Source organism: Zingiber officinale, chromosome 1A, assembly GCF_018446385.1.
Source record: "Zingiber officinale cultivar Zhangliang chromosome 1A, Zo_v1.1, whole genome shotgun sequence".
Taxonomy (NCBI): Eukaryota; Viridiplantae; Streptophyta; class Magnoliopsida; order Zingiberales; family Zingiberaceae; genus Zingiber; species Zingiber officinale.
In genome coordinates, this window is record NC_055987.1 from 93,959,849 (window position 1) to 93,974,087 (window position 14,239).

Genomic DNA, 14,239 nt, shown 5'->3' on the forward strand with positions numbered 1-14,239 from the left:
TATTTTGAGAGGTATCTTGTTGATTATATTTGTTTTGTGTGTACACTTGTGACTATTATGATTCGTTGAAAGTATTATGTTGATTATACTCTTGGCATAGGTGTATATATGTTAGGTAAGTGTTGTTTGAGGTGTATTGACGATTATACCTACGTTGATTTATGCACACGGGTTCGATATGTATTGTTGGAGGTATCACGCTGATTTATACCTGTGATATGAGTGTGTTAGGTGTGTACTAATTGGAGGATTATGTCGATTATACCTATGTGGTGTGTGCACATGTGCCAGGTGTATTGTCGGTGGCATCATGATGATTCTACTTATGTTGAATGCAGGATGTGGAGTGTCTACATTATGTCATTTGTTGTATTACCCTGTCAACTAATTCTCCTATTAGTGGGGGACCCACTATGATGTTGATAGAGTTGACGATGGATTTGATTTGCTTACTGGATTATGATACCCTTGGTTGCCCACAGTGATATATGGTAGAGTGATTTCATGCAGTCACTAGTTGGATAGTTAGATGTCTTATCCACATATTTTGGATTATTGTGGTGGGGCGTTGCTCCCACCTATTTTAGATTGTTTGTGGTGGAGCGTTGCTCCCATATGTTTTGGATTATTGTGGTGAAGCGTTGCTCCCACATATTATGGATTAATTGTGGTAGAGTGTTACTCCCATATATTTTAGATGGTTGTGGTGGAGCGTTACTCCCACATGTTATGGATTGTTTGTGGTGGAGCGTTTCTCCTACATATTATGGGTTGTTTGTGGTCGAGCGTTGCTCCCACATATTTTGGATTGTTGTGGTGGAGCGCTGCTCCCATATAGGTTGCCTTGTGGTGGTAGAGCATTGCTCCCACATATGTAGTATTTCTTGTGATAGAGCGTTGCTCTCACATTAGATGATCTATTCTTTGGTGATTTATAGTTAGTGATCAGATTTCGGACTTATTATCGGGGATCTCTGATTGAGAATGTTTGTTGTACAGACATTATGAGTTTTTGGTAATGCCTTTTGGGCTTACCGATGCTCCAGCGGTATTTATGGATTCAATGAACCGCATCTTTATGGAGTATCTAGATCAGTTCGTTGTCGTTTTCATTGACGACATATTGATCTACTCGTGTTCCGAGGAGGAACATGCACAACATCTTCGCATAGTCTTGGAGACTCTTCGACGCCATCAGCTATACACGAAGTTCAGCAAGTGTGCCTTTCGGCTATCTTCAGTCGGTTTTCTGGGTCATGTGGTCTCTAGCCGAGGTATTTCAGTAGACCCTTAGAAGATCGAGGCTGTCACTAGTAGGGTGCAGCCGAAATCAGTTCAGGAGATCCGTAGTTTTTTAGGACTGGCTGGATATTACAGACGGTTCGTCGAGGGTTTCTCCCGGATTGCTATGCCATTGACACGCCTGACCAGGAAAGGCGTGAAGTTCATGTGGTCCGAGGACTGCGAGACCAGCTTCCAGGAGCTGAAGCGGAGATTAGTGTCGGCTCCGGTTTTGGTTTTACCCTCCGGAGAGGATGGATTTGTGCTCTACACCGACGCATCTCTTCAGTGTTTGGGTGTTGTTCTGATGCAGCACGACAGGGTAGTCTCCTATGCTTCTCAACAGTTGAAGGAACATGAGAAGAACTACCCAGTACATGATTGGAGCTAGCGGCCATCATCTTTGTTTTGAATAATTGGCGGCATTATCTATACGACATTACCTTTGAGATTCTCACGAATCATAGAGTCTCAAATATATTTTCACCAAGAAGAAACTTAATCTCTGACAGAGGAGATGGATGGAGTTCCTGAAGGATTATGATTGTACCATTAGCTACCAACTGGGGAAAGCTAATGTGGTTGTCGATGCACTCAGCAAGAAGTCCAGAGGGACTTTAGCTTGCCACCGAGTTTCAGTCACAGACTTGGTTCAGGGTTTCTCCGAGTTGGGCCTTCAGGAGTAGGGACAGACAGAGCAGGGTATTCTAGTTACCATGGTTGCTCAGTTGTCGATCAGGACGAGGATCGGAGAGGCCCAGGCCGGTGATCAGCATTTACAGTTTATTGGTAGTCAGATAGCTTCCGGGCAGCAGACTGAGTTCACACGAGATGAGGAGGGTATTATATACTTCTGAGATAGATTAGGCGTACCTCAGTCTCACCCGGTCTTGCAGGAGCTATTTCAGGAGGCTCATCATTCTCGATTTACGATCCATCCTGGTGGGACCCGTATGTATCGAGATTTGAAGCGTTCCTACTGGTAAAACGGTATGAAGAAAGACATCGCAGAATTTGTAGCGAGATGTCTTCTCTATCAGCAGGTGAAGGCTGAACACTAGAGACCTGTCGGATTACTTCAGCAGATTCCTATTCCCGAGTGGAAATGGGAACACATCACCATGGACTTTGTGGTGGGTTTGCCTAGGACACGACGAGGTCATGACGTGATTTAGATAATCGTTGATTGATTAACCAAATCCGCACACTTCTTAGCGATCTGGAAGACTGATTCCCTGGATCAATTGATAGATCTGTATTACCGGGAGATCATCAGATTACATGGTATTCCTTTGAGTATCATTTCGGATAGAGACCCTCGTTTCACGTCTCGATTCTGGCAGAGTCTGCAGCAAGCATTGGGCACTCAGCTCCATTTCAGTACAGCTTTCCATCCGCAGACAAATGGACAGTCAGAGCAGACCATTCAGACTCTAGAGGATTTGCTGAGGTCATGTGTATTGGATTTTGGAGGCAGTTGGGAGGACCATTTGCCATTGGTAGAGTTCGCCTACAACAACAGCTTTCATTCGGCAATCCAGATGACACCGTTTGAGGCGTTGTATGGTAGGTCTTGTCGGACACTCACCCTCTGGAATGAGGTTGGGGAGGCCCAGCTGTTGGGACCTCATAGAGCTCATCATGAGGCAGAGTTGGTCCGTACTATCAGACGGAGAATGTCAGAGGCACAGGACCGCCAGAAGAGTTATGCTGATCGGAGACATAGACCCCTGGAGTTCTCTACAGGCAACCATGTATTTCTGTGAGTTTCACCCATGAAAGGGGTGAAGAGATTTGTCCTCAGAGGTAAGCTAGCTCCGCAATACATTGGACCTTTTCAAATCTTGGAGAAGATTGGAGCAGTAGCTTACCGTCTGGCACTACCATCGTCCCTGGTAGGTGTTCACGACGTATTCCACGTATCTATGCTGAGGAGATACGTACCCGACCCAACACATGTGCTGACAGCTATTTCAGTTCCCGTTCAGCCTAACGTCACTTATGAGGAGGTTCCGGTACGGATTTTAGACCGGAAAGAGCGCCAGTTGTGGAACAAGACTATCCGACTGGTTAAAGTCGGATGGCAGCATCATACGGATGAGGAGGCTACTTGGGAGCTCGAGTATACGATCCGAGCTCGATACCCCCATCTTTTCACTTGAGGTGTGTGAGTTATTTTCTGTTCAGCATTGATACTTTCTATTTGTTGTTAGTACTTGCTGATGATAAATAACGAAATTTGGGGACCAAATTTTTATTAGTGGGGGAGAATGTAAAATACCGAAAATGGTGAATAATAATAAGGGAATATTTTCGGAATTTTTAGAAATTTTTCGGGAATTTTTCGAAGCTCGTATGTACGAGTTTACGGGGATAAAATTTGGGCCCCGGGGAAAGCCTGTTTAAGCTATCCCATTTAAGCGCGGAAATGTTTATATTTATATTTCTTTTTCCTTTATTTTCTTTTAATTCTTCGTTTCCTTTCTCCCCTGTCGAAGCTCTCACCCGACACCACTTCTCGCGCGTCGAGCCTCCTCTCACGCCCGTGCCTAACCGTACGCGACGGTTCCTTACTTCTCCCTCATTGATCCCCTTCCTTCTCCTCTTCCCCTTCTTCTGTACCCTAGACGCTGTGAGGTCTGAGCCGACCAATAGATCAATTGCCGTCGGCGACCTTTGAGCCATCGTCGACCAATTCTTCCCTTCCTCCTCCGACAACCACTTCTCGCCACTACCCGAACCCCCTCCTCTGCCTGTCGCCCCTCGCCGTGGAGATCCTAGCACCGCCGCCCTTTCTCTCTTCTGATATGCACACCGAGGCCAACCACCGTGCCCTAGATTTTAGACCACAACCGTCCGATCTTCCCCTCTTCCTCTGGAGAGCGTCGCCGCTGCACGGGACCAGCGCTGGCCATCTCCATACCATGCCCTAATTCTCGACTCGGTGCCCTAATTGCGACCTTGAAGGTAAGGGGTTACTTAGTAGAAAATTTGAGATTTTGGTTGGATACCATGGGCTCAGCCTCACAATCTCCAGCACTGACCTAGGGTTTCCGACAGTGGGCTAATAGAAGAGCATTCCAGCCACTGCTGCTTGCTAACATCACCGGAGAAGAAGGTCAGGTAATGGTCTTGTTAACTACAACAGTGATGTAGATTTTAGTATGCTACTGTAAGGAATTTCAATTAGTGAGATTTGGAATTTGTTGTCCAATTGGCAGTGGACAGTGGTGTGAAGTTGTTGGATTCTGACCCCCATAGCACTGAACACCTGGTTGTTTCCTTGATATCCATCTTTGATCCGATCAGTGTAAGGGTTTCAACAAGTGAGTTTTTGTTTCGTAGATCTGGTATATATATTGAATTAGGTAGGGTTAATGTTATATGATTAGGGTTTTACCCTAAATTGGTGTAGGGGATTTTATTTAGCTATTCAGTGAGTGGTAGCTAAATAAAGATATATATATATATATATTGGTGACACAGGACTTTGACGCGAGACGAGCATCTAGATGTTGGATTTGGACTGGATTGGATCTTCCTATTAGAGGCGGGTACCTTGACTTATCTTTGATAATATCATGTTGATATGTTTAGTAGGTTATAACCTTTAGTAATGATTATGTTCGTCTTTACTTCGGTTGGTCACTACCTGATACCTGTTATATGCTTGTTTTGTTTACTTATTATGCACTTCATGTTAGTACCTACCTGATTATACATGCTTATAGGGGTAGTGACACAATCATGTGTTTATTATGTTCAGGATCTAGGTTTTTATACCTTATCTGATCTGTGTACCTTTGACTTGGTTCATTGTCCTATGGTACACATTTTATATATATATGGATATTGCTATGTTGTTCAGGATTTTGTCATTCTTAGTGTCCTGCACCATTCGCATGATTGCTTGCTGCGTGATAGTCTGCTCCATTATTGTTGAGCACATCGCCAGTTTCATCTCTGTCGGTGCTCCGCTGGTCCGCTCATGGGTAGCGTGACGCAGCGTGGTAGCACGTTAATTTTGCTCGGTGGTTCTCCGCTGGGACCCTCATGGGTAGTGTGACTGCACCGTGGTAGCATGCCGGGATCCCTCCCTGTCATCGTGTACCGGGAGATGAGAGCATTGTGCTCCCTCACTTATGATTTGAGGTAGGAGGATAGGTGTACTCCGACAGCATCCCGTCCACTTGGTCACTCATCAGGAGCAGTGATGGCAGAGTGCATGATTGTCACAGCTCTACCCACTCAGTCTCACCATCGTGTGTGAGATGGCTGACTGGCGTCAGGGGTGACCATGACATTGGCATCATATGCATGATGCATTTATTGCTTGTGTTTGCTGCATTTATTTGCTGCATTTGGATGGATGCATATGATTGACATGCATACAGGATTTATGATACTCTCGGTCTGACGACCTGACTATTCTGATAGGAGGCCCTGGTGAGTACAATTCTCTTCATCTTTTTCTATTGTGCATCTTCCAGCTTTTGTCCAGGAGACTGTACTCCATAGTTATTACTATTTGTTATAGTTTACTATACATGTCAACTAGGTATTTGCTGAGTTGTTGAACTCACCCCGTTGGCACTATCTTTTTCAGGTACCAGGTTGTTTATGGAGTCGCTTGGAGTATCCTGGCTGTCGGTCCCCACGTCACATCAGAAGTCCTGTCCCTGCTTTTGTTTATTTTTATTTTGGTATATGAAATTTATGTATTTAGCTTTGTGTTCTGGTTTTGTTTCTGGAGTGGTGTTTTGTTGTGTGGTGTTAGTCTAGCCGGCTAGCAGTCTTCGCTTTTAATTTGTATGTGTTGTCCATTGTATTTCCGCTGTGTTTGGTTTTGATACAGCCGAGTGGGTTATTAGATTTACATATAACTGTGTGGTTGTGTTTTTACTGTATCAGCTGAGTAGGTTGCATATAAACTACATGGTTGTGTGTATATATTCCAGCCGCCTGTGGCTGAGATATATTGTGTCTGTAGAAATGGTTCAGATTGTCTCCCGTACAGGGGAGATGTTGCTAGAATTTCCTCTGGCAGTGACTCCTCTGGTGCGTGACATGTGTCTAGTAACTTCTGAATGATAGGCTTGTACTTAAGGAGTTACCTTGAGGAGCTCAGTGTGGATACGAATAGAGGCGAGATTTGGCAACGTTGCTATGGTTGATACTCTTCTCATTACAGGTCATCTGTAAGGTATACCTAGCATAAATTTACTTCCCGTAAAATTTTAATTATGCGATCATATTTGGCATGCTGTATCCTTGTATGTGTATGATGTGTGTGGTGTAATAATTAGAAATTATTATTATTTTATTTTCTGCTGCACCACTATTACATGGGTTTGGCACACCCTTACATAATTTATAGGCAGTTTTTTTACTAATATTAAGTGTAGTATTTGTTCTTATCAGTTTAATATTTGATATACATAATTAAATTAATTTTTTTATAAAGGACAGGCTGTTAATCGCACGTGTTCATGTATTATATTACACACGCAACTAGGGGCAGAGCCACGTATAGTTTTGGTGGGGCAGTTATCCCACCTCAATTTTTTATAAGTACCCCTAGAGGTATATAAAATTATAAAAATATTAGAGTCTTGCCCCCACTAAAAAAAAGTAGGGTCAATACTCAAAAATTAAAACTATTTTCTATATGTCAATTCTTCTTCCCTCATATCTTCTCCCTACATTGCCCCACCTAGTATAAGGGACCTAACTCATGCAATGCATATGCACGATCGCTACTATAAATTTAAAAATCAACCATCCACATAACAATCAATTGATATTGCCTCATCACAACTATATATTAAAAATCAATTAGTTCGTTCAATTTATTTGATTTTAGTAATAAATTTTGGTTCAATAATGATACGGGATATTACGGGTGGACTCAGATATGAAGTAGCAGTCCAAGTCAAGATTATGTGACAATCAAAATCAAGGTGACATGGTAGTCAAAGTCAAGGGGGTGGTAGCTAGTGTATCACTCACAAGAGGATTTTATTCTTCGTCAAGCGCTAAGACCTTCACTACATAGACGACCGGCCAATAGCCGATCGGACCTGGGGGACCTAGGCCTTTGGTACGACGACAACCGGCCTAGTAGTCGGTCAGACCTAGGGGATTTAGGCCTTCAGTATGAGGACGATCGGCTTAGGAGTCGGTTGGACCTAAGGGACTTAGTGCTCCATTCCTGTATTAAGACATCTATTATATTTCTGATCATTCGATAGCCGACCGAGTTTAAGAGATGTCTAACCTACCACAAAGTCTGTCGATCATACATTCATCCAGAGTAAGGGGATACAGCTTCCCACTCTCAGTACAAATCTTTCAGCATATGACCAATCGACCCAATTGTTGGTCGACCCTATGGGTTTTCTCGCATGTCAGTCCTCCCCCATATAGTCGATCGGTAATAACTCTAGTTAGATTTATACAGTTTAGCATGTCCGTCGCTTATACGTACAGAAGATAAAAGTGTAAAGTAATTTTCCTTATAAACTCGGTCGAACTTCCAAATCTCAGGTTCTCACTTTAAAGGCAAGTCTTCAATCATGTAGACGATCAACTTAAAGTACCGATCAAATCTCTTAGGACTCGGCTCCCCATTTCTTAGAGACAAGTATCCCGGTATATGGACAGTCGGTTATAGAACCGACCGGACCTAGGGGACTTTGCTTCATATTACTTCAAGAGCAGATCTCCAACATCACCTAGTGCATAATCGAGCGGCTTAAGAGAATGACAGTTATACAGTCAGCCGATTTAAAGATTCAGTTGAGATACACTCAACAGACAACATGGTGAGAAAATCACAACAACTAGTCAGAGTAATAACCGTCTGTCAAAGAATATTCCTCTATTGTAATATGAGCATTCAATGGAACCTTCTTCAAAGGTGACTTTACACCTTCCATCGGCTTATGATAGTATATTTCTTTAACCGTCTCATTAATGGTGTAAGTTATAAAAGAGGTGCACATATGGGTAACGGAAGATTCCTCAGATGGTGACTGTACCTCCTAGGCTACAATCTTCCCTTAATGAACAACCTATCACCTCATGATTGCGGAAGTTATAAGAGGTGGTATATAAAGGGGTCCTCTCCATTGGCTAGGTATACGTCTTACGTCAATCTTACTTATGTGGATGCATTTAATGTTCATCTCTCCATTTTTTCCACTCAGACACTGTACTGACTTAAGCGTCGGAGAACTCATGCCAGGGATCCCTTCCCTAGTTTTGACGCTGACGTTTTGTCTGCTCTTCTTGGTGTGTGCAGAGAAGAAGAAGAAACCCCTTTTCCCTTCGGTTTACAATTTCTTCTCAATCAACCAAACAGTCATCTACCCAACGTGCCTTCTTTCTAGTTTTCAGAAAGGATCAAATAATAATAAAAATCAAATATTCATGGATTGAATCTCTACTTCAGCGAATTAGCGAATGAATTCACTTTAATGGACAATTGACTTAAGAACACTAGATTGATAGATCTCTCATTGCGAGCATTTCGCGATTTATTCTGATGGCTATTAAAAAAATTTTATAAGATCATAGTCATCTTAGAAGTAGTCAATGTAAATTAAATAAACGGGATCAATTACAAAATAACAAAAAAAAATAATGACAAAAGAGTCGTCACTAAGCCTCTGCCTGCAGTTAATGGGCTTTGGCCCAACAACCGTTGGAGAGTTAGCCCGAGAATTACTGATTGAGAGTTCCACTTGTACGTGGGACCAACCGGGTTTGTTTCGACATCATGAACCAGGTAAACAGGCCATGCCATGCATAGATGATATTGACAGATAGACCGGCCAAGCAGCTCGTAGTCTAATAATTCTGTCATCTGCAGGGGGGGAACGCGTGGGAGATTGCACTCATTCAAACTCTACCACATTTGCATGGCTCCATCTGGATGGCTTTTGTGCCTACCGTAAATGCATGAGCGATCAAACCAGTCTCTCTTTGAAAGTTTGACCACACCAAGTTGTCCACTATATCTCACCCGAGTTTGACCAGTCCAAGCGATAGGTCAAATGATCCAGACCTCTTCCTCTCTTTTCTGTCTGCAGCCAACTAAACACAGCACGTATTGAGCACAGTACAAGTTCGAGTAGAAGGGAGCTCAGAGCAACAGACAGAGAGAGGCAAAACGTAAAGTTCAGATTATTGCTGTCTGGTCCACTGATGTGATGACTGAGCCAGTGGAGATGGAATGGAACCTTAGGCCTTTTCTTTTATGCTTGACCAACCGAATCCCTACTTTTGTCTTTCTCTTCCTTCAATGCATACACCACCACCACTCATGAATTAACCTGTTGAAACCATCTCATTTTGCCTCTTTCCCATAGTTTAGTATAATTCATTTGATCTTTATGTTTGCATTGGGATTCGCTGGGCGTATCGCGGAAAGAAAAAGGAAAGAAATGGGATCGATCATCAAAGCTTAAGGAAGGTAAGGGACCGCGTACAAAAGAAGACAGGAACAGAAATCATGTTGCTCCGAAGCTTCACTGGGGTCTTACTGTTTCCCCTTCCTCAAAACACTAATCATGTCATGCCATTCTTTGATAAGCCCTCCACCTAATTATCTCAAACAAAGTTGAGCCTTCCAAGGGATGAGGATAGATTTCCTAACAACTATGCTATTGTTCATCTCCAATTCACACGCTTGATCAGACCTTGAACGTCAAGTTACTGGCTCCCTCAAATCATTAGAAAACCAAAAAGAAAAAGACAAACGCCATTCATTCATGCACGTTCCCTTCACTTTCACATCATGACCATGTATAAATCTACCTCAATCCATCTCCATTAAGTACGAGTTCATCTCGAGATCACCTAAACCACCTCAGGCTGAATTAGAACCATCTTCACCCAAGTAAATTGGATTCTGAATTGCTTTTCTGCTAAACTATATTAGACTCAAACAACTTAGTAAGCCGTAAGACGATCTTGACCGGATTCGATACCTTTTTAAATGGCAAGTCAACATAATTTACGTACTATAAATTATTGGAAAAACAACCTTATAGATTAAGCTACAAGGTCTGAGTTACTACATCAGAATAAAAACAGAATGCATGCCTACCTGGCCAAATCAACTGTCGTAATGGAATAAAGGGTATGGCAAGGAGAGCTGACCATTGCCGGATGTGGCAGTCCAGGCCCAGAGATGAAACGAGGAATGCATGGGCACAACATTAGGGTATTCTGGCAAAACATGTGGCAATGAGAATAAGTTATATAACTTAAAAGATGAAAGAAGACAGACCTATGGTATGAGCCCTCTCAAACTTCTTCTTCTTTTTGTCGGTACCATAATTGCTATTCCACTTTCATTAGAGGTGTCGATGGAGGAGTCCTGCCTGATTCAAATCAGTTATGTTGAAAAAGTCTCCAAGAATAGAATGAATATTATCAAAATTATATTTGTTATTAAATACTATTAAACTTTTCTTAATATTTAATACTTAATATGTGATATTTTATAGCAAAATTGTCAAGCTAGACTCGGCAAACCGTATCTGACTTGACCTAATTCGAGCCACAATCCCCTGATTCGGCATGGACCCAACTTTGATTGGCAAAATTGCAAAATTGCAAGGTTGAGGCTGACCAACTCCACAAGCATTTTAGGTGTTGATTTAGAGTGAAATCCAAATCCCGTTCTTGAAGTAAAGTTCTCTATCTATCTACTAAACTACATATTCATTCATCTAAGCTATGATAATTTATGTGATAATTTTATATATATATATATATATATATATTTGACCTCCATGGATGATGGGATATTAGAATAACTACTTGTACAAATAATAACTATGTCAACCAATTTCATTATTCAGGTGACATACAGAGAGAGTCAATTACAAATATCATAGTCTCTTTTATTCATGATCATTTATTGAGGTAATATCTTCGTGTTGATTCAGAAACAGATTGACGACGCTAGGAGCAAGTATTCACCTTTTGCCATCATTTATTGAGGCAACACCAAATCCTAGATTAATGCAATCCTAGTCATTTGACCAAGAATAAATTAGAAAAAAAACAGCTAAAATTTACAGAAACGCCAAATCGAATCATCCAGTGAGAAGTATAAGATTTGACTGGGGAGATTACTTGAAAGAAGAAAGGAAGCTTAGTCACACAAAATCCTCGTGAGAGACGATGATGTGCATGACATTTGACAATGGAAGAAGCGGCAGCAGGCCAGGCCAGGCATCATCATTCAGTCGATGCAATTGATGCAAACAGTGGTGCTGCTCCTTATTGGACTTTGGTTGTGTTCCAGTGTTTGCTTAACTGTGACTGCTATTTTTACCAGAGTATCCGCCGCTGCTATCTGTCCCAGTCTCCGTCCCCGTCCCCGTCCCGGCCCATACTACAGCGACACCTGCTCACTTTTCCCGACACCTCTCATTGCCTCCTCCCTTCCCTTTCAAGTTTCCTTCCTCCTCACATCACTTCACTTCCTCGATTTAACCACCATTATATTAACCATTAGATGGTACTGTTAACAAGCAAAAGGAAGGAAGGAAGCAGTCATCTATCTGCTAAAGAAAGATGTAGAGGGAGGAGAGCGACGTAGGATCGATCGTCTCTCTCCTCCTCCCCTGTTTAATTGGCCTCCCTCTCTTTACAGTCTGTTCGCCTAGCTATAAACCACCCCCATTCCACTCCTTTCTTCTTCATTGTCCTTTACCGGGCTTCGTATGGATGCTTCTACTCCTAAAAACCACCCCTTTACCAATCTGTTGCTGGGGAAGAGAATGGAGTACGATCTGGAGAACACACTCACGGGCTGCAATGACGAGCAGCAGCACTCCGGCTCCTTTGCAGCGCTCTTCGCCGCGGAATCCGACCACATGATCACCTCCGTCGGCACTATCGACATTGCTGCCCGGAGGGATGCCGTCGCTCTGGTCCTGCAGGTAAAGTGAAGAAAAAGATGATATTTTTTTTGTTGGGTTCGTTTGGTTTTTCATTTGGGCGATGTGTCTTTCGGTGGGCAGGCACAGTTCGACTGCAATCTCGACCCTTCTGTCGCTTACCTTGCGATCAACTACATCGATCGGTTCCTTTGCAAGCGCGAAATCTCGGTAGGAATGAGTTGCAATGTGGGGGGTTTGATCACAATGTAGGTTGTTAATCACTTCGGTTGCAGCAGGAGAAGCCATGGATCGTCCGTCTATTCTCCATCTCGTGTCTCTCCCTCGCCTCGAAGATGAAGAAGAGCAGATTGATGCTCGCGGATATCCAAGTACTGTAAATCCGTCTCTTTTCCCCTGACAAGATTTCGTTGTTGAATCAATCCATCTCACAGTTCGATATCACAGGGGGTGAAAGGCATCATCTTCGATGGCCAAACAGTTCGGCGAATGGAGCTGCTAGTACTCGGGACCTTGGATTGGAGAATGCGACCGATCACTCCGTTCTCCTTCCTTCGATTCTTTGTTTCCTTCTTCACGCCTACTCAAGAACCTTTGATTCGAGCCCTCAAATCCCACGCGACGCAGATCATCCTCAAAACCCAAAGCGGTAATGAATTTATCCAACCCTAAACGCCCAAATGACGACTTTAGCGATATTTCATTTACCGAATTAAATGCAAAAAATAAATAAAAATAAAAATAATGCAACAGAGATGAAGATGCTAACGTTCAAACCTTCGGTGGTGGCGGCCGCGGCCCTCCTCTCCGCGGCCTACGAGATCTTCCCCGTCCAGTTCCCCGCTTTCCGCGCCGCCATCTTCTCCTGCGAATTTGTAAATAAAGTAATAGCCGGCTGCTAGATCCTTCCCCCATTTCACCGATCCACTCTTTTCGGCATCAATTTCTTCTTAAAAGCTTCAAATTGTTTTCCCTCTTCTGATACAAAATAGGAGAAGCTGTGGGAATGCAGCAATACAATGGGCAACCTCGCGGCGGACGTCTGCGACTCCCCGACCTCGAACACCCCGGTGACCGTCTTCGCCCGGCACTGCTCCAGCACCGAAAGCGAGCCCGTCGTTGGATCCTCCTCCTCTGCCATCGACCGCGAGGTGAAAAAGCGTCGGGTCTCCTCCGGCCACGCTCCGCCTGCGACCCCGGCAACAAACAACGACCAAGATTCGATATTTTGAGGACTCCTCTTTTGTGAAGAAGAAATGGTGGTTAACTTAATGTGGTTTATCTAAAATCTAAATTAAAATATATTATTAGAAACATAGCAGACAAACAATAAATGCCTTTTATTAAATATTTACAAGGGCTGGTAAAGTGTTGGGTCAACAAGGCGGAGAGTGGCAGAGCGGAGCAGTTGAGAAGTTACGAGGCGTGGCGAACCGGCTTTCCGTCCGGACAGACCGGTGCGGTGCGGTGCGTTGGCAGACGCGTGATATGTGTGTATTTTCATGGATACGGAGTGAACCCGTCGATGGATAAGAGTGGCTGAATGAGAAGAGTCGACGTGGCGACGGAGGTGTAAGCGAGTACACTGGAGTTTGTCTGTCAGTTCCTTTTTATTTTTAAGGTGAAATTAAAAAGATGATTTTTAATTTTTAGAGGGTGTTTGGCTAAGCTTATAAGTTCTCTAAAATAGCTTATAAGTTGTTTTAGAGCTTATAAGTTCTTCAAATTTGTTTGATAAATTTTTTTTCAAACAGTTTATAAGCTGTCAAAATAAGTTGTTTTGGAGCTTATAAGCTGTTTTTAAAAAAGTATGAAAGACCCTATTTTTTAAAAAAAAATCTTATTTTAATAATTTATTTCTCTAAAATATCTTTATATAATTTCATAAATCCCCATCTTATCCTCCATAAATTTTTATAAGCCTAATATTTTTTTATTTCCGTCGACTTTTCTTCCAACGTTGTGTCATCTTCTCCGCCAACGCCTCTTTCTAATTTTCTCTCCCTCGATGCAGAAATTTGCCCAAAACCCTTTATTAA

The 14,239-nt window shown here is 42.8% G+C and overlaps 1 protein-coding gene, 1 long non-coding RNA gene and 1 pseudogene across 4 annotated transcripts; 2 read left to right on the forward strand and 1 right to left on the reverse strand.

Annotated features, from left to right (window-relative positions):
• Positions 1-6,647: 6,647 nt before the first annotated feature.
• Positions 6,648-6,809, forward strand: LOC122039387 (annotated as a pseudogene).
• A 4,460-nt stretch (positions 6,810-11,269) lies between these two features.
• Positions 11,270-13,458, reverse strand: LOC122027022. The gene is made up of 2 exons (XR_006124246.1): positions 12,978-13,458; positions 11,270-12,868 (listed from the first exon to the last, which is right to left on the reverse strand). It is a non-coding gene; the product is annotated as an uncharacterized LOC122027022 (long non-coding RNA).
• LOC122027004 (putative cyclin-D6-1) lies at positions 12,024-13,846 on the forward strand. 3 transcript variants are annotated; one of them, XM_042585805.1, is made up of 7 exons: positions 12,024-12,242; positions 12,324-12,410; positions 12,476-12,571; positions 12,648-12,849; positions 12,954-13,084; positions 13,193-13,459; positions 13,559-13,846. In XM_042585805.1, exons 1-6 carry the CDS (start codon positions 12,024-12,026, stop codon positions 13,430-13,432), a joined length of 975 nt encoding a protein of 324 aa, XP_042441739.1. In that variant the 3' UTR covers positions 13,433-13,459; positions 13,559-13,846. The 3 variants fall into 3 exon arrangements, with proteins under 3 accessions (XP_042441739.1, XP_042441732.1, XP_042441746.1); XM_042585798.1 differs by having other exon boundaries at positions 13,193-13,846; XM_042585812.1 differs by having other exon boundaries at positions 12,479-12,571; positions 13,193-13,846.
• The last annotated feature ends 393 nt before the right edge of the window (positions 13,847-14,239 follow it).

Coding starts and splice junctions, on each gene's coding strand:
- LOC122027004 (XM_042585798.1), top strand. CDS start 12,024: ATGGATGCTTCTACTCCTAAAAACCACCCCTTTACCAATCTGTTGCTG. Junction 12,243..12,323: donor CCGTCGCTCTGGTCCTGCAG/GTAAAGTGAAGA, acceptor TTCGGTGGGCAG/GCACAGTTCGACTGCAATCT. Junction 13,085..13,192: donor CCTGCGAATTTGTAAATAAA/GTAATAGCCGGC, acceptor GATACAAAATAG/GAGAAGCTGTGGGAATGCAG.